The sequence below is a fragment of the Scyliorhinus canicula genome, chromosome 20, assembly GCF_902713615.1.
Source record: "Scyliorhinus canicula chromosome 20, sScyCan1.1, whole genome shotgun sequence".
NCBI lineage: Eukaryota > Metazoa > Chordata > Chondrichthyes > Carcharhiniformes > Scyliorhinidae > Scyliorhinus > Scyliorhinus canicula.
Genome location: NC_052165.1, coordinates 32708508 through 32727889, shown reverse-complemented (window position 1 = coordinate 32727889; position 19382 = coordinate 32708508). Strand labels below are relative to the sequence as shown.

Here is a 19382-nt window from a genome sequence, read left to right as displayed (position 1 = left end):
TTCCCCCTTTTCACCCCCCCTCACCCGCGACGAACAGCCCCTCAAACACGGTCACAAACATCCCCCACATTTCCTCCATCCCCCCTGAAGAGCCCCTTAACTTTACCTTCTCTAATTGCAAGATTAGTCACCCAACCAAGCCGCTACCCCCCGTGATGATGCCGACCGCCACTCCAGCAAGATTTGCCCCATGCAATCCTTGCACAAGAGGAGGCCCAGTTTACCCTACGCAGTGCCTCATTCCATACTCCCCAATTGATCTCCCCTCCCAACTCCGCTTCCCATTTCTCCTTTCTTCTGCTCGCCTCCCTGCTCCCCCAGCCACTTGTACATATCCACAATTCTTCCCTCCCCTTCCATTTCTGGAAGCAGCAGTCGCTCCAGCAGGGTGAATCCTGGCAACCTAGGGAATCCCCTCCAGATTGTTCACACAAAGTCCCCAACCTGCAGATACCTGAACTCACTCCCCCTCGGCAACTCTACCTTCTCCCTTAGCTCCTCCACACTGGCGAACCCTTCCTCTAAATAAATATCCCTCACCTTGACCAGGCCCACTTCCTTCCACCTCCTGTATATACTATCCACCCCACCCCCTCCGGCACAAACCCATAATTCTCGCGTTAGCACCAACTCAACTCACTTTTATGTTGCTCATCTTCAGCATCCATTCTCTCAAAGACAACTGTAACCACTTGCCGTACCGTAGCTGCCGCTGTGTTATTGGTGATATTGTCTTTGGTAAAGTGTAGCCGAAAGCACAGTACAATTGCCTGAAACGGAAACATAAACGTTTGTGCTTTACAAAGGAAAAGTGAATCTGCGAAGGTCAAAATCAACTACAGGTATTGCAATAAATAGTGACATTACTGGCAGATAGTTAAGAGATTTCACATTCAAATTTCTACCCGAGTGACATTTAAGAATAATCATTATTTCAGGAATTCTCTTGACAAAATACTGTTTACAATCAGGAATTCATACAGAAAATTCATCTGGGAAGTTGACAAGTTTGTGTTGCTTCCCTGAAAACAGGCAAAAAGTATTGATAACAGATCTCCATTGGCTAACGACTTACAAAAGGTTTTATGCATAACAAGGGTGAATGGAAGTATTAGGTTGAGGAAAATATTAAAAAAGGCAACCCGTAAAATATCAAGCAACAATAATTTACATTTCAGAGCTCTATGAGTAATAAAAGACCATAGATGCTAGAAATCTGAAAATTAAACAGAAAATGCAAGAAATTAAAGTATCCGAAATAAAAAGGGGTACAATTCTGGCTTTTCATTAGAAGTATCAAGGCACCCTGCGCCATTCAGATGATGACTGATTTCTTGAGTACAGGTTCACTTTTCATTTTTAAGTTTATAAAAGTGGGCAGGAACAACATTGTGATTAAAACTAAACTAGGAAGGGTAAAAAAATGGAAATCAACTGACAAACATTATTATTTCAAATGCAAATTTCGAATAAGGAATCCCTAAACACAAAACAAAAAAATGTTTTGACTAGGCAAGGTTGAAGAAATCATTCCTGCAGGTAGAATATACCATAGACAAGCGCCTGAAAAATAAATAAATACGCATTCAATTTAAATATGACATTAAATTTAACAAAAAGGTCAGTTTGTTCAAAATCTAATGAAGTATTTACCGTTGGCGATTTTTAGGGTTATACGATACGAGAACAAAGCTGTCTTCAGCTTATTCAACTCAAAAAGATTCCAGGAGGCAGACTGGGTTAGACACTCACATTTTAGCTTTCATGCCTTGATTTATATCTAGCTCAAAGACTACGGGATAAAGAGTCATATGTCTGTAAGCGTCCTTTATGAAATTGAACAGTATCAGTCTAGCTGCCAGTGGTTTGGCCGACTGAACAGAAAAACTGTCCATAACATGCCAACACAGAAGCAAATAATTAGTGCGGGAAATGCAAAAAAGATGCCGCACATCTTAGATTCATCACAATTGAAAGATATTGCTGCAGGGCTTCCTCGGGTTAGTGTCTCATCTTCAGCTGCTTCATTAAAGACCTTCCCTCCATCATCAGCTCAGAAATTGGGATGCTTGCTGTTGAATACACACTGTTCAGCACCATTCGCAATTCCCTCCAATACCCCTGAACACAAAGAGCCCCCACCACAACCCCCTAACTCCCTCCTCTGCCGACCTCTCTCCCCAACGGTGACCAGCTCTTTATAGGACAGAATAAGGGGAAGTTAGAAATTAGACAGTAGATAAGTAGTTGTATTTGTTGACTATTTAATTATTGTGTTTTTAATAAAATGTATTTGTATTTAAATTTACAAACCTGGTGACTGTAGCTATTAGGCAGCCAAAGCTCAAAGACTTTGGGTATTTTTTTAAAATTAAGAGTTAATTTCAGTATAATGTGGAGAAATGTGAGATTATCTGCTTCGGTAACAAAAGTAGGAAGGCAGATTATTATTTGAATGGGTGTAAATTGAGAGAGGTGGATACTCAGCGACACCTTGTTGCCCTCATGCACCAGTTGCTGAAAGCAAGCTCCCAAGTACAGCAGGCAGTGAAGGCAGCAAATAGTATGTTGGCCTTCATAACGAGAGGATTTGACTATAGGAATAGGGATAAGAACATAAGAATTAGGAGCAGGAGTAGGCCATCTGGCCCCTCGAGCCTGCTCCACCATTCAATGAGATCATGGTCGATCTTTTGTGGACGCAGCTCCAGTTTCCGGACCGAACACCATAACCCTCAATCCCTTTATTCTTCAAAAAACTATCTATCTTTACCTTAAAATCATTTAATGAAGGAGCCTCAACTGCTTCACTGGGCAAGGAATTCCATAGATTCACAACCCTTTGGGTGAAGAAGTTCCTCCTAAACTCAGTCCTAAATCTATTTCCCCTTATTTTGAGGCTATGTCCCCTAGTTCTGCTGTCACCCGCCAGTGGAAACAACCTGCCCGCATCTATCCTATCTATTCCCTTCATAATTTTATATGTTTCTATAGGGTCCCCCCTCATCCTTCTAAATTCCAATGAGTACAGTCCCAGTCTACTCAACCTCTCCTCGTAATCCAACCCCTTCAGCTCTGGGATTAACCTAGTGAATCTCCTCTGCTCACCCTCCAGAGCCAGTACGTCCTTTCTCAGGTAAGGAGACCAAAGCTAAACACAATACTCCAGGTGTGGCCTCACTAACACCTTATACAATTGCAGCAGAAACTCCCTAGTCTTAAACTCCATCCCTCAAGCAATGAAGGACAAAATTCCATTTGCCTTCTTAATCACCTGTTGCACCTGTAAACCAACTTTTTGTGACTCATGCGCTAGCACATCCAGGTCTCTCTGCACAGCAGCATGTTTTAATATTTTGCCATTTAAATAATAATCCCTTTTGCTGTTATTCCTACCAAAATGCATAACCTCACACTTGTCAACATTGTATTCCATCTGCCAGACCCTAGCCCATTCACTTAACCTATCCAAATACCTCTGCAGACTTCCGGTATCCTCTGCACTTTTTGCTTTACCGCTCATCTTATGTCGTCTGCAAACTTGGACACATTGCCCTTGGTCCCCAACTCCAAATCATCTATGTAAATTGTGAACAATTGTGGGCCCAACACTGATCCCTGAGGGACACCACGAGCTACTGATTGCCAACCAGAAAAACACCCATTAATCCCCACTCTTTCCTTTCTATTAATTAACCAATCCTCTATCCATGCTACTACTTTACCCTTAATGCCATGCATCTTTATCTTATGCAGCAACCTTTTGTGTGGCACCTTGTCAAAGGCTTTCTGGAAATCCAGATATACCACATCCATTGGCTCCCCGTTATCTACCGCACTGGTAATGTCCTCAAAAAATTCCACTAAATTAGTTAGGCACAACCTGCCCTTTATGAACCCATGCTGCGTCTGCCCAATGGGACAATTTCCATCCAGATGCCTCGCTATTTCTTCCTTGATGATAGATTCCAGCATCTTCCCTACTACCGAAGTTAAGCTCACTGGCCTATAATTACCCGCTTTCTGCCTGCCTCCTTTTTTAAACAGTGGTGTCACGTTTTCTAATTTCCAATCCGCCGGGACCATCCCAGAGTCTAGTGAATTTTGGTAAATTATCACTAGTGCATTTGCAACTTCCCTAGCCATCTCTTTTAGCACTCTGGGATGCATTCCATCAGGGCCAAGAGACGTGTCTACCTTTAGCCCCATTAGCTTGCCCATCACTACCTCCTTAGTGATAACAATCATCTCAAGGTCATCACCTGTCATAGCCTCATTTCTATCGTAAGAAGTCTTACAACACCAGGTTAAAGTCCAACAGGTTTGTTGGACTTTAACCTGGTGTAAGACTTCTTACTGTGCTCACCCCAGTCCAACGCTGGCATCTCCACATCATTTCTATCAGTCACTAGTATGCTATTTGTGTCTTCCACTGTGAAGACCAACCCAAAAAACCTGTTCCAGTTCCTCAGCCATTTCCTCATCTCCCATTATGAAATCTCCCTTCTCATCCTATAAAGGACCAATATTTACCTCAGCCACTCTTTTTTGTTTTATATATTTGTCGAAACATTTACTATCTGTTCTTATATTCTGAGCAAGTTTACTCTCATAATCTATCTTACTCTTCTTTATAGCTTTTTTAGTAGCTTTCTGTTGCCCCCTAAAGATTTCTCAGTCCTCTCGTCTCCCACTAATCTTAGCCACTTTGTATGCTTTTTCCTTCAATTTGATACTCTCCCTTATTTCCTTAGATATCAACGGTCGATTTTCCCCCTTTCTACCGTCCTTCCTTTTTGTTGGTATAAACCTTTGCTGAGCACTGTGAAAAATCACTTGGTAGGTTCTCCACTGTTCCTCAACTGTTTCACCATAAAGTATTTGCTCCCAGTCTACCATAGCTAGTTCTTCTCTCATCCCATTGTAATCTCCTTTGTTTAAGCACAAAACACTAGTGTTTGATTTTACCTTCTCACCATCCATCTGTATTTTAAATTCCACCATATTGTGATCGCTCCTTCAGAGAGGATCCCTAACTATGAGATTATTAATCAATCCTGTCTCATTACACAGGACCAGATCTAGGACCGCTTGTTCCCTCGTAGGTTCCATTACATACTGTTCTAGGGAACTATCGCGGATACATTCTGTAAACCCCTCCTCAAGGCTGCCTTGACCGACCTGGTTAAACCAATCGACATGTAGATTAAAATCCCCCATGATAACTGCTGAACCATTTCTACATGCATCAGTTATTTCTTTGTTTATTGCATGCCCCACCATAATGTTACTATTTGGTGGCCTATAGACTACTCCTATCAGTGCCTTTTTCGCCTTACCATTCCTGATTTCCACTCAAATGGATTCAACCTTATCCTCCACAGCACCGATGTCATCTCTTACTATTGCCCGGATGTCATCGTTAAATAACAGAGCTATACCACCTCCCTTACCATCCACTGTCCTTCCGAATAGTTTTTGTAATTGTCTAGGGCATTGGGGAGGCCACACCTGGTGCAGTATGTACAGTTTCGGTGTCCTTATCGGAGGATGAATATTCCTGCTATGGAGAAGATTTACCAGGCTGATTCCTGGGATGGTGAGACTGTCATATGAGAAGAGACTAAGTCGGTTAGGGTTATTTTCATTGGAGTTTAGAAGAGTAGGAGGGGATCTCATAGAATTTATAAAATTCTAACAGGATTAGACAGGGTGGATTCAGAAAGGATGTCCCCAATGGTGGGGGAATCCAGAACTAGGGGTCATTGTTTTGAGCATAAGGGGTAAACATTTTAGGAGCGGTATGTGGCAGTGGTTAGCCTCACAGTGCCAGGGACCCGGATTCTATTCCGGGCATGGGTCACTGCCTGTGTGGTGTTTGTACATTTTCCCAGAGTCTGCGTGGATTCCCTCTGGGTGCTCCGGTTTCCTCCCACAGTCCAAAGATGGGCTGGTTAGGTGGATTAGCCATGCTAAATTACCCCTTAATGCCCAGGGACATGCAGGTTCGGTTAGGGGGATAGGGCAAGGTGGATGGGGGAGTGTACATAGGTCGACAGGTCTGTGCACTGAAGGGCTTCTATGATTGAGGTGAGGAGAAATCTCTTCACCCAGAGAGTGGTTGAGGTCAAAATGTTGCGTGATTTCAAGGAGAAATTAGATATATCTCTTGGGGCTAAAGAAATTAAGGGTTATTGGGGGGGGGGGGGGGGGAGGGGGGGGGGGGGGGGGAGAAAGAGTTGGGATCAGGGTATTGAACTTGGTAATCAGCAATGATCATAATGAAGGCTCGAAGGGTAGAATGGGTCTCCTCCTGTTTCCATTTTCTATGTTTGTTTCTATCCATGTATGTTTTCCTCCTGCTGCACCATTGCCTCAAGATTAACCCTGGGCTCCCTATTATTTCACATTTGTGTGCTGCATCATGGCAACGCCATCTGAAGGAAATCAACTATTTCTGATAGGTAAAAGGCTATTTTAATGTAAATATTAAAGCCCAGTCTTTAATACCCATTTTAAAATAAGGATTTCAGTATTCATACTCTTAGGTCATGACAAAACACATAACTTCAACAGAGGTACAAAGGCTGACACATCCACAAATTAATTGGAGATAAAAACAACACTTTTACAGACAATATGAACGGACTATTTTTCTTCAACTAAGTTTCATATTGAGACATGAGCTGTACCAGTAATCAAGATCAAGGTCGAAATAAGCACCACAGCAATATGAAACCACCACTGTTCAAAATATGGATAGTGAAGTCAGCAGAAAACCAGTAAAAACCAGACTTGATTACAGCACAAAATCACATTCCATAGCACACACAAATATTCAAATATGAAACATTTAAAACATATGTTGTACATTGAGGATCGACAGTTAACCATCGAATCAAATGTATTTGATTCTCACCCAAACCAATTGGGACGACATAGAGGTAGGGATGGCCTCAGATTGATAAAAGTTTCCTTAAACATGAGAGTTCATACAGCCATTTTCTATCCAGGATCACTCTTTACTTTTTTTAAAATAAATTTAGAGTACCCAATTCATTTTTTTTTCAATTTGAGGGCCAATTTAGCATGGCCAATTCACCTACTCTGCACAACTTTTGGGCTGTGGGGGGGGGGGGGGGGGGGGGCGAAACCCAAGCAAATACGGGGAGAATGTGCAAATTCCACATGAACAGTGACCCAGAGCCGGGATTGAACCTGGGACCTCAGCGCCGTGAGGCAACAGGGCTAATCCATTGTGCCACCGTGCTGCCCAGGATCACACTATACTTTGATCTAACTACTTGCTATCCTTATTTTCGTATTTTCACTTTACCACTCTAACTCTTGAAGTTCGCGCAAGCAAGAAACTATTTCTGTATTATTTTTGAAAGTTCAAATTGTTTTATAAATTACTTCTCTTCAAGTCTTTTGCTGGTAAGGCTTTATTGAGAATAGATTTAAGTTTCTCTCAATTGTAATCAGTAGAGGCAATAAAAGATTCTTACTTGCATCCGAGAAGTGTAACTCAAATTTCTACCGAGTTCTATAGTGTTTGCGAGACTGCACTTGAACCGCATGGTAGATCTCTACACCATCTAAATACATAGAGTTAGCTTCCACATTTACACCGATGACATCCATCACCATCTCTCCAACACCTCTCAATCCTTTTATATCCTTTGTGCAGTCAAACTGACTGCCCAATAACCAGCTTTTGATAGCCAAAACCATTCTCTTCAGCTCGAGCCACAAACCCTTTTCTTGGTTATTGATTCCAACCACACCCCAGCTATGTTTTGAGGTTGAACCAGGCTGTTCCCAACCTTCTCCAGCTCTGTGTCCATTTTTGTTTGATGCACCTCTGCAAAGCTCCTAGTTTCTACACTAAAGGAACTACATAAACAGAAAGCTGTTGTTGACATCACTTGGTATATGGGTTATAGAATACTAACCCTCGCAGTTAGGGCTTTGGGGAAGAGAAAAATGCAAGTGATGAGCAAAATCATCAAAATACATACCACAGCACCTATATTATGAGTGAAAATTTAGTTCTCTCAAATATAATTGATACTGTTTTTAAACCAATAATTAATGTTTTTCCCTCACCTCTGGAAAAGAACATAAAACTGAAATTATTTTATAGAAAATAGTAATCATGCTTAATTATCACAATAAACTTTTCTCTTCCATTTCCCTTTGGCACAATGCAGTGTCTACTGCTGGAATTTTCTTTGGCAAATATTAGGTCGAGAAAATGATGAAACAGACTATTACAAAAACATTTGTAATGTTAAATATTTGGAATCATGATGCAGAATTTGAACGAAACATTAGCTGGCCATCAGTTAGAGTGCAATTCTGGTCACCCCATTAAAAATAGCAGATGCAAGAAAAAGGGACAATAAAGATTCATTGGCATGTTACCAGGATTATGAGGCTAGTTATGAAGAAAGCTTTTTTTTCTCCCCACTATAATAGAGAAGGTTAAAGAGAGTGGAAACTTTCAAAATAATGAAATGTTTTGAGAGGATAATAACAAATGATCATTTCTATCAGTTGACCATACACTCAGGATTATCACAACTGGAGAAACACAGTGCAAAGTTAGCAAAACTAAAAACAGAGGAATATTGTCACAAATTAACTGCAAGCCAATGGAATACAACTTCAATCAAAATATCAATTAAAAATTACTTGAGAAGGTCTCCCATGTCCCCAAAACTTACAAAAAGTTTTTTGGGAGTGTGGATGTTCCCATCTGTGGGTCTAAAATTACTTTTGTATCAGTCCACATATGAAAATAAAACACCTACACAGAGCTTTCTGCTGGCTGACAACAGTTTAGTTTGGAGCTAGAGCAAGTAAACAAGGAAAATGTCACCTAGCGTAAACCGGTTCCACATGTATCACTCTCAGTGTCTCAATGCAGTCATAATCCCCCAAGACAAAGATTTGTATAAATACTCCATGAATGAGTCTCAATATTCTCCCGTGACATGTGCAAGTTCCACTCATCTCCATTACTCCAACCATGCTTTCTGTCCTCCAGGTAAACATTGCCTCCATCTCCATTGTGACCCACGGTAATCACATTCCACACAAGCTCCAACCACATTTCCAACAAGTCTTTATTCATCTCCCGTTCAAAACAACTTTATCATGTTGATTGATTGATTGATATTTATTGTCACATGTACCGAAGTACAGTGAAAAGTATTTTTCTGCGGCCAAGGGAGAGTACACAGTACGTCCACAGTCGACAAAAAAAAATCGACAGAGTACATTGACAATGGTACATCAACAAATAGTGATTGGTTACAGTGCGAAACAAGGGCCAAATAAGAGCAGCATAGGGCATCATGAATAGCGTTCTTACAGGGAACAGATCAGTCCAAGGGAGAGTAGTTGAGGAGTCTGGTAGCTGTGGGGAGAAGCTGTCTGGCATCCTAAGTCTGGAGGTACGGGTCTTCAGACTTCTGTATCTTCTGCCTTATGAAAGGGTCTGGAAGAGGGCAAAGCCTGTGAGGGGTCTCTGACAATGCTGTCTGCCTTTCTGAGGCAGCAGGAGGTGTATACAGATGGCAAGCTTGTGTGATGCGTTGGGCTGAGTTCACCACACTCTGCAGTTTCTTGCGATCTTGGGCCGAGACGTTGCCATACCAAGCTGTAATGCAGCCAAATAGGATGCTTTCTAAGGCACATCTGTAGAAGTTTGAGAGAGTCGATGCAGACATGCCGAATTTCTTTAGCTTCCATAGGAAGTAGAGACATTGTTGGGCTTTCTTGACTGTTGCATCAGTGTGAGTGGACCAGCTGTCGGACTCAGCTGCTTTTGCTGGCAGCTTTTGCCACACATGGAGATTATTCCCTTCATTTCCTAAATTCTGCTCATTAAAATATAACCTGCAATAGTGGATTGAAGGTTCCACCCTTTAATGATTTTCAGAAATAAAAATGCATTTACCTGCCTTCGACCAGTCAACCACTTGCATTTATAGACAGAGTGCAAACAATCACTGAATCAGGCACAAATTGTTCATGAAAACTATGTTCTTATCTGGCAACTGGAGTGGAGAAAATCACTTCATAACATTTCTTTAATAACTGCTTATGGTATAACTTTATTTGCTTTGCCAACTTACATTTAAGGTTAGATATAAATATTGATCTGATCTTTGGAAATAATAAGGCAGAAAGAAAATAGAACTACTCCAAAGGACTCACCTCACAGTTTATCTGGAATTTTTACTTTTTTTTAAAATCAAAAAGTGCTGACTTTGTGGCTTCACCATTTTGGGTACCCTTCCCTGCTCTTGTGACAATGCAGAATATTTGATCCTCTTGGGTAGTTTCTTTTTCTTATTTGATCCAAATATGGGATGAGTCTTTCAGATTAGTTTGCGGTGCTTGTTTACATTGCTCATGATTGACCCTTAGGATGAGCTTCAGAGAAATACCAACTTCATACATAAATATCATAACTGCTGTATGACATCAGACCAAAGTTTAAAAAAAGTATTTTTGGTTCTACAGCAGTAATGGTAAAGCCAGAGCTCTAATTTCCAAAATGGTTCACAATTCTAGCTGTACACAGGCAAGTCATCACATCGGGGAAATAGCGGACTTGTGATTAGTACCCAAAAACAACATGAAGAAACATAGAACCTTGGCATAGTCTCATTGTCAGCAAAACAATGAGGTCAGGATCTTGAGAACATTTGCCTGTAGCAGTGCAACAATGAGTGGAAACTTACCTTATCAAACACGCATCATCACTGATAGATGACCTGCTAACTCAAAAGAGTAAGTGAAAAGAAAAGCGTCGGGTAGCATGGTGGTGCAGTGGTTCACACTGCTACCTCATGGTGTCGAGGGCTGGGTTCGATCCCAGCCCCGGGTCACTGTCCGTGTGGAGTTTGCACATTCTCACCCCCACAAGCCTAATATGTGCAGAGTAGGTGAATTGGCCAAGCTAAATTGGCTTTTTAATTGGAATTTAAAAAAAAAAATCAAAAGCGCATATTCTTAGCCCTTGCAAACATCAACTGCTCCTCACCATGCCGAGTCAATGTGTTCCCAGGTGAGGATCATGTGCAGAGTTATTTTCAGTGGCGAGCTGATGGGCATTGTCCCAAGGTCCACATACTTCAGCCTCCACTCGAGGCAATCATAGGACTTTTGCCGCCGATATCACTTCATGACACGCAATTTAAAAAGGCTCACAATTTAATCATTATTGCACAGCAGTTTGGACAAGTGCTCTAGTTTCAAAAGCAACATGATGCCAAAAAGCAGCAATACGGTTGTCAAAAAAAAAATGATTTCATGATAACAATGAGAAAAGAGGAATCACTACACACTTCTTTGAAACCTCCAAGTGTGTACCCTTTTTATTTCTGATAACCCAGGAGAGAATGGGAGAGCGAGAAAGCTATATTGCAGGATACAAAATATTGGCTGGCAAAAATGCACAACCTTTCCTTTGGCAAATATAATTTCCTGGGTCAATAACTTGCCAAGTGAGGGTCACATATGGAATTATTTTCACTTGTAAACTGGTGAGCAGTTTCCAAGACTCACCTGCTTTTAGCTTCAGCCAAGGAAGATGATTATTATTCTTCAAAAAAGTTTCAGTACATTGGGTCACAGATGGCTATGGAAAAATCTGGTCCCAAATTCAAACATCATCTCAAAATAAAATGTAGCAATCTTTGTAATTGTACTGTCAAACAGTTTATTTGAGCACAATGTTTGAGTTTCTTAGGTCAAACCAAGGAGAAAGCTTAACTCAAATAAATTAAATTGCAAAGATTGCAATTAAACATGATAACCTCCCAGGCTGAAGCACACTCCATGACTATAATAAATAATCTGCATTTTAACTTAAAATACCTCAGAATTTAACTACTGTGTATTTAGGTTTCAATACTTAATATTCAATATTATTAAAGAACTGGTTTTTACATGCGAGTGTTGTTCAAGTGCACATAGAACAGTACAGCACAGAACAGGGTAGTTTCTGTCACATACCTTAGCAAGGGCATCATCGTGCACCACCGTGTTAGTTGTCAAAAGGACCAGGACTGTTTGAAGAAGTTTGAGTTCCTCCAGTCCATTTTCCATCAACTGCCACAGCATGTTAATGATGTTTCCAGCTGCACCCTGTCAAAACGCAGACAAATCAAACAGTAAGGAGTTCCATAGAATAAAACACAGGAGGACAGGCCATCCCCCTCGAGCTGGCTCTTCCGAAGAGCAATCCAGTCACTGCCACTTGCCAGCTCTTTCCCCATATTCCTGCAATATAAATGCACGTTCTGTTTTGTACTTTTCATTTTTCTATTATATTTCCACTAAAAGCAGAACATGCATTTTACAATTTACTCCAAAACGCAACATCCAAATTTATTCACAGGCACACTTGAAATCACGATCAGCCAAAGAATAATTAATGATGAACTGCAAGTGATTCCACAGCTGGGTTGGTTCAGGTTAGATTCCGCAGAAAGGATCTTGGAACACACAGAGTGCATTCATAGATACAGTGTTCCCAGTGTTACAAGCAGGGGGAGGAAAAAAGTGGATATGTGAGCCAGGCTGGGTTCAAGCATTGGGAAGACACATCTGGCTGGTGGTCAGTGCTGACATTTAGGGTGAGGGGCTGGAGGCTCAGATGGACAGTTAGCAGGGCCTGAGGCTGCGGAGCAATTTTGCTCATAGTAAGTGTAGGAGCGGAGAACAGGTAAAGTCTGATTAAAGTCTGCGGCTTGTAGAATCACAAAAGAACATAAAAACAATAGGAGCAGACATGGGCTATATGACACCTCAAGCTTTTGCTGCCATTCAGTCACATTTTGGTTGATCTTAAACCTCAACTTTCTCCCCTGATCTCCATAATTCTTCTATTACCGTAAAAGTTTAAAAAATCCACCTCAGCAATGAATATAGTCAATGAATGAGAAAGAAAGAAAAAGATTTGCATTTATATAGCACTTTTCGTGACCAATGGGCACTTCAAAGTGCTTTACTTTTGACTTGCAGTCACTGTTGCAATGTACACAACAGCCAATTCATGCACTGAAAACATCCACAAACAACAATGTGATCATTACCAGATATTCTGTTTTCGTAATGCTGATTGAGGTATACATATATTGGCCAAGACACCAGGGATAACACCCCTGCTCTTCTTCAAAATAGTGCCAAGGGATTGTTTACATACACCCGAGCAGGCAGATGTGATCTCGCTGAAGGCTCAGCCTTGCTTTTTGTGCTCCAGCCCTGGAGTGGGGATTGAACCCGGAACCTTGTGACTCAGAGGAGAGAGTGTTAGCAACTGAGTGATGACCGACTGAGCATCCACAGCCCTCTGGGGTAGAGAATTCCAAACACTCACAACTCTCAGAATGAGGAAATTTATCAGTCCGAAATGGCTGACCCTTAATCCTGAGACCACTCCCTAGTTTATAGGATATTACAGAACACAAAGAGGCAACGCAGCACAACATGACTTTGTTGGATGTCTGAAATAGGAATTCATTTTTCTCCTGCCCTATTCCATTATCTTTTTAAAGTTCTTTTTCACAAAGTTCTCAAAAGCTTTTCTTTCAGCCTCACCCTGAACTATGAGCACCATGATAGTTGTCACCTGAAGGCTCTTTCACTTTGCTGAATACGATTGAGTGGATTATTTATTTGTTCTGATGTAGTTGGGTTAGAATTAATTTCTGTGGAAAGGGTTTTGGAAGAAAGAATTTGCTAACTATGCATAACGAAAATAGAAAAACAAAAACAAAAAACCAAAGTGGACAATACAAAATATTTACAGATAGACATGATATTCATCAGAAATTTTATGTAGAATTAGTCACCCGCTCCATCTTGGAATTTTATTCACCTTCCCTCTTAAAAGGGGTGAAACACGCCAATTATGTAGCTGACATGGTGACGGAGGATTGAAACGATGGTTGTGTCCCAGTTTCCTCATCAGCTGCATTATCTAAACCCCCGGAAGGCCAAAGGCAGCAGATGCCTGGGAACAGCATCAACTGCCAGCTCCACTCCAAGTCACACACCATCCTAACTTTAAAATGTAATCGCAGTTCTTCCCTGTCACTGGGTCAAAATCCTGGAACTCTCTCCCTAACAGCACTGTCGATGTTCTTACAACACATGGACTGCAGCGGTTCAAGGCGGCGGCTCACGACCACCTTCTCAAGGGCAATTTGGGTTGAGCAATAAGAATGCTGGCTAAGCCACGATGCCCACATCCCTTGAAAAATATTTAAAAAAAAAAAAATCTGCAGATGGAGGACGCAAACATATATCCAGGGCTTGGTTGCATTGCAGCTACATTATCCAGAAGGAGTTGAAAACATTTATTAAATCCCTGGTCATGTTGCAGACAGTAAACAGTTGTTGCAAAGCTAGTGAAGTACATAGGGGAGAAAGGAATAGAAAGATGTGATGATAGGATGAGATGAAGTAACATGGAGAAGAGGTTCATGTGGAGAATAAACCGTGCCAAATGCTGGCCAGTATGCTTCTGCGTGCTTGCTGGAGTCAGATAATGAGTTCACACAGAAGTTTTTTATGGTGACCTTTTCTGCTCACCAGGGTTCTCTGAAGGAATTCCTGGGACTTACTGTCTGAGGGCTTACCTTCAGTTCTCTAATTAACTTCTAGTTACAACCGTCCTTGTTGTGATGGGGAAAAATAGTGAGGATACTGGTTAAAGATGCAGTGGGTCTCTTTGGATTGTATTGTCAGACCTACCAATGGAATATCAGAACCAAACTGCTTCCCTACAGCAGCATTGTTATTCCAAAACCTGAGAAAGGTAGGTCCACAGCACTGCAAGGGTAGCAACGTCAACTAACTTATTTCCCACTCCTTAACCAAGTGTCCTCTCAAACAATTCACTATGTGAAGACAGAGTGCAAAGTCCATATCTCGTGACCCAAAATAACTTGTCACAGACTGATGTTGCTCGTTTTACTGGAGTGTGATTAAGACGCCTCCGTTTAAAGGCCGTGTGCTTAACACTACTATGGCTCTGTGTGTGTAATTATGCTCGGAGTCGCCAGGTGCCCTATTGAGACACCGTCACAAGTATATCAAGGTCAGGTTCAAAGTAATAAATCCGTACACCGATTAGTAAGTCCAAACGATTGGTGTTTATTATAACAAATATAATAAATACACATGCATACGCTAAAGAGACTAACTTGCTTCTAATACTAAACAACTAAATACTTATCTAGACAGGAACAGGCAAGGTCAGGGAACAAGGCCTTCGTCCCGTTCTTGGTCTGCAACTTTCTGATTCGCAAAGTTGTCAAGATCTAGCAAGGTCTGGATCACATAGCGATCGTTGTGTTGGCACTTACAGTTCGATGGCTGATGGCTCAACGGCTGGTGATGAAACTGGAGTCAGGATGCGATGTAACAAACAATAAACTTGGGCCGGAGTAAGCAAGCAGTCCTGAGCTCCGCGGAGCAAAGCAGGCAGTCCTGAGCCGGAGCAAAGCAGACCGAATCATGTGCGGGACCTACTCTTATAGGTCCTAGAAGTCCGTGCCCCTTGGGGCGGTTCTTTCACCTGCTAGGTATCGATTGGGTCTTTCCCAATCGATATCTTTCAAACTCCCCAATCTGAGGGTCGTTCCTCGATGGGCGGGGCGGTCCCTACGGCTCTTTGTGTCGGTTGCTTTGGCGCCATTCTGTCCGGGCGTTTATGGAGAAGTATCTATTGATACTTAAATGTTTCTATTGTCCGGGGTCTGGATCTGGATCACCTCATTACTATGCAGATCTGTTTCCCATTTGCACCTTTGGCTGAACTCTGCACCTGGCCAGAAACTGGTTTCTGTACGTGCAGAATGCAAAACAGTCTTCTGCAAGCTGCTTGTCCTCACTAAGACTGTTTTTCCCTGCAGCCTTAGCAGTTCTCCATTTTGTAGCCCAGTGTCCATCTTAGATGGCTACACTGAACAGGCTCGAGTTCTTTTCTCCACAAGAGAAGACCAACAGGTGACCGGACAGAGATCTTAATTATGAAGGGGGTTGATAGGATCGATGTAGGGAAGATATTTCCACTTGCCTGGAGTTCAAAATTAGGGATCATAAATACAAAATAATTGCCAATAACTCCAATATGGGGCTGGTTTAGCTCACTCGGCTAAATCGCTGGCTTTTAAAGCAGACCAAGCAGGCCAGCAGCACGGTTCAATTCTCGTACCAGCCTCCCCGGACAGGCGCCGGAATGTGGCGACTAGGGGCTTTTCACAGTAACTTCGTTGAAGCCTACTCGTGACAATAAGCGATTTTCATTTAATTTCAATCAATAAAGAATTCAAGAAAAACCTCTTTACTTGAGACCAGGCGAAGTGGCATTTGAGGGGAAAGCTAGCAAAATATACGAAGGAGAATGGAACGGTAGACAATGCTGATAGTTTGAGATGAAGCAAGGTGGGGGGAAAGAGATAATATGAAGCATAAACACCATAGACCTGCTGGGCTAAATGGCTTGTATTTGTGCTGTACATTCAATATAATTTTGCAGTTTGGATTGCAGACTCTTAAATGCTATGCTAGGTTTCCAGCTAATCAACAGAAAGTTCAGTATTTAATATTTTTAACTGCTATATAAATAGGTGTTTGAAAAATTACTATGACTCTCGTCACTAAATGCACCAAACCAACAAACTTAATTTAAACATCAAATAATTTCTACATACCTCAGAAACCACTTCATGAGACATGAGCCTCTGAATTGCTGACAAGCATAATTGAGCAATCTTGGGTTCCTTGGTTCCACATCCCATGAGCAGTGGCTGGACAACTTCAGAGCTGTTTTCTTTCAAGGCTGGTAACAGAATCATTCAAAAAGCATGTTACTTTAAGAAGTTTATAGTTCGGAAGTATTAATGGAAATTTAATTTAGACTTGGACTGTCTCACCAGACTGAACTTTACATCAAATATATTAATTGGAACCGATTCAAATGATGCTTTTTAGTAGAAACTCAATAAGTAGCAGCCCTTTTGTTTTACAGCTTCATAGAAATTTCTAAATCCATTTCGTAATGATGTGCTTGTAGGAACTGTTCAGGAGCTAAGATCCTGATATTTCAGACTGGGTGTCCCCATACACAATACTCTCTGACATCTAATTTATATTGACAAAGAACCAATTCATGGTTATTTTGCCTGTTTAAAATACAGTGCAGATTTGGCAAACGAGCAAACAACTGTGCACATTTTGATATGTGCATACGCAGTTATTTGCAGTTAGAAACACTACTTTAAAGCTTGCAAACATGTGCAAAATTTACAATTCAGTTCTTCAAAGTTGCACAACTTGGCTGGGATCAGCCTAAATTAGGCTGGGGGTGGTGGCCAGGGGCTTTTGCAGACAAGCATTGGCAAGACTTCCACCGGTTTGAGCTAAAACCATAGGCCCTAATCCTGAAGTAGCAGCTGTTTAACCTTCCTTACTCTGAATTTTATGGAGGCGCTTTTATTATATTTGTTACTTTACACTACAGCAAGCCTCCCATGATGGCGGTGGAAGCAACTCTACAAAGTAAATGAAATATTTGATTGTCCCAGGTTCAATTTGTTGTTCCCTGTAGGGAAGCAGTTATGCTACTACAATGGGTCTAGTTTCCCTTACTGTAAAAAGAGAAAAATCAGCCACAGGTATTACAGGTTGCTGTATGTGCCTTTAAAGGCTAGCACCATGCCATTATAGTATGAGGGTGTTTAGCAGAGCAAGGGTTAATGTCGAAATGGAGAATAGTAGCACCCACGGTAAATGTAGAGAATCACATGACAGTACACTGGTGGAATAGAGTCTGGAATAAGCCAACAAGGAGGCAGCACCCATGCATGGCAGTATCTGGGATATGTTCATAGTTATGGGTTAACAATAGATGGCTTATGTTTAAACACGCAAGTCTCAAGATCGCTTAGTGAGGGATAAATCAAATCTTCACAGCACAGGTAGCCATGGCCACAGGTTTTTAGCAAAAATGCTTCAGTATAAGCCAAGATGTTGCAAATTCACACTTACCTGCCAAAATATCTGTGTTTCGAGCAGCTATAGTTTTAACTTTCACAATTCCTGATTCAGCAGCCTAGTAAAATCAAACATGATGGAAATATTAAAATAGGTGTCTTTAATAAAACCATTTCAGATAATCCATGTGTATGATGCTGCAATATTCATGCAAGATGGGTTTTCAATACTATCCCAACTATCAAAAGAGGTTACTGGCGTTTAATGGCCTTGATATTCCTGTGGTTAGGAAGAGCAATATTGGTGTGGAGGGGGAAGCTGAATCTGGTTCCTCCAAGATTCTACTCTATTGCAAATCCCAGAACTGCCCACCAAAAATGGGGAGGCACACAGTATTGTCATGTAAATTAAAACACACAATTCCTTGTAACCACCCTGGCAGGCCTCTTCGTGAATTACCGGGTCCTGTTCGGAACAGTGTTCTGGCTCAAAACTGAAAGGTGTTTAAACTTTGTTTTTCAGTTGAGACATTAAAAGGATTTCATGGCACTATTTCGAAGACGACCAGGGAAGTTTACCTTTGTGTCCTCGACCAACATAACTGAAAACAAATTATCGAGTCATCGTCATTTAACATGGGAGTTTACTGTGTGCAAATAGGCTGCTGTGCTTCTTACATTACTACAGTGATTACATTGCAAAACATACTTCACTGGCTTCAAAGAACTTTACAAGTCCTGAAGCCGTGAAAGACAGGAGGACAATCATAGGTATTACATTTCTAACTGATAACAAACTTTCCTTTTTAAAAATAATTTAGAGTATCCAATTCATTTGTTCTAATTAAGGGGCAATTTAGTGTGGTTAAGCCTGCACATCTTTTGGGTTGTGGGAGCGAAACCCAGCAAACACGGGGAAAATGTGCAAACTCCCCACGGTCAGTAACCCAGAGCTGGGATCGAACCTGGGACCTCGGTGCCGTGATGCAGCAGTGCTAACTACTTTGCCACAGTGCTGTCCTACAAACTTTATCTTTAAATAAAGAGTTGTGGCCATTCCAATGTGAATACATTATCCTACAAGCTAGCAACATCATAAAGACATTATATTATGCCCTTGTCTTTCTATTTCCAAGACTTCATTCTGCCTCGAACAAAATCATATTGGCGAGAAACGAAACACGCCACACCCCTTAATATGTTCATCATTACTAACATCTGTAGCACAATCTTCATCCTCATTCCATATTTAGGAAATTAGCATTGTACTTTCCCCAACATTATAGCAGGAACAAAAGATTAAATGTCATAGACTGTCTGGCAGAAGGTTTAGACTAAAGATTTACTCACCATCATGAT

General features: G+C 41.3%; 1 protein-coding gene across 1 annotated transcript in view; it reads right to left on the bottom strand.

Annotated features, from left to right (window-relative positions):
• mon2 (MON2 homolog, regulator of endosome-to-Golgi trafficking) overlaps nt 1-19382 on the bottom strand; it is a 163345-nt gene that overhangs the window by 91677 nt on the left and 52286 nt on the right. Inside the window, 4 exon segments of the mRNA XM_038780176.1 lie at nt 641-770; nt 12034-12165; nt 16743-16870; nt 18079-18142. Of these exon segments, the coding sequence (XP_038636104.1) occupies nt 641-770; nt 12034-12165; nt 16743-16870; nt 18079-18142 (454 nt within the window).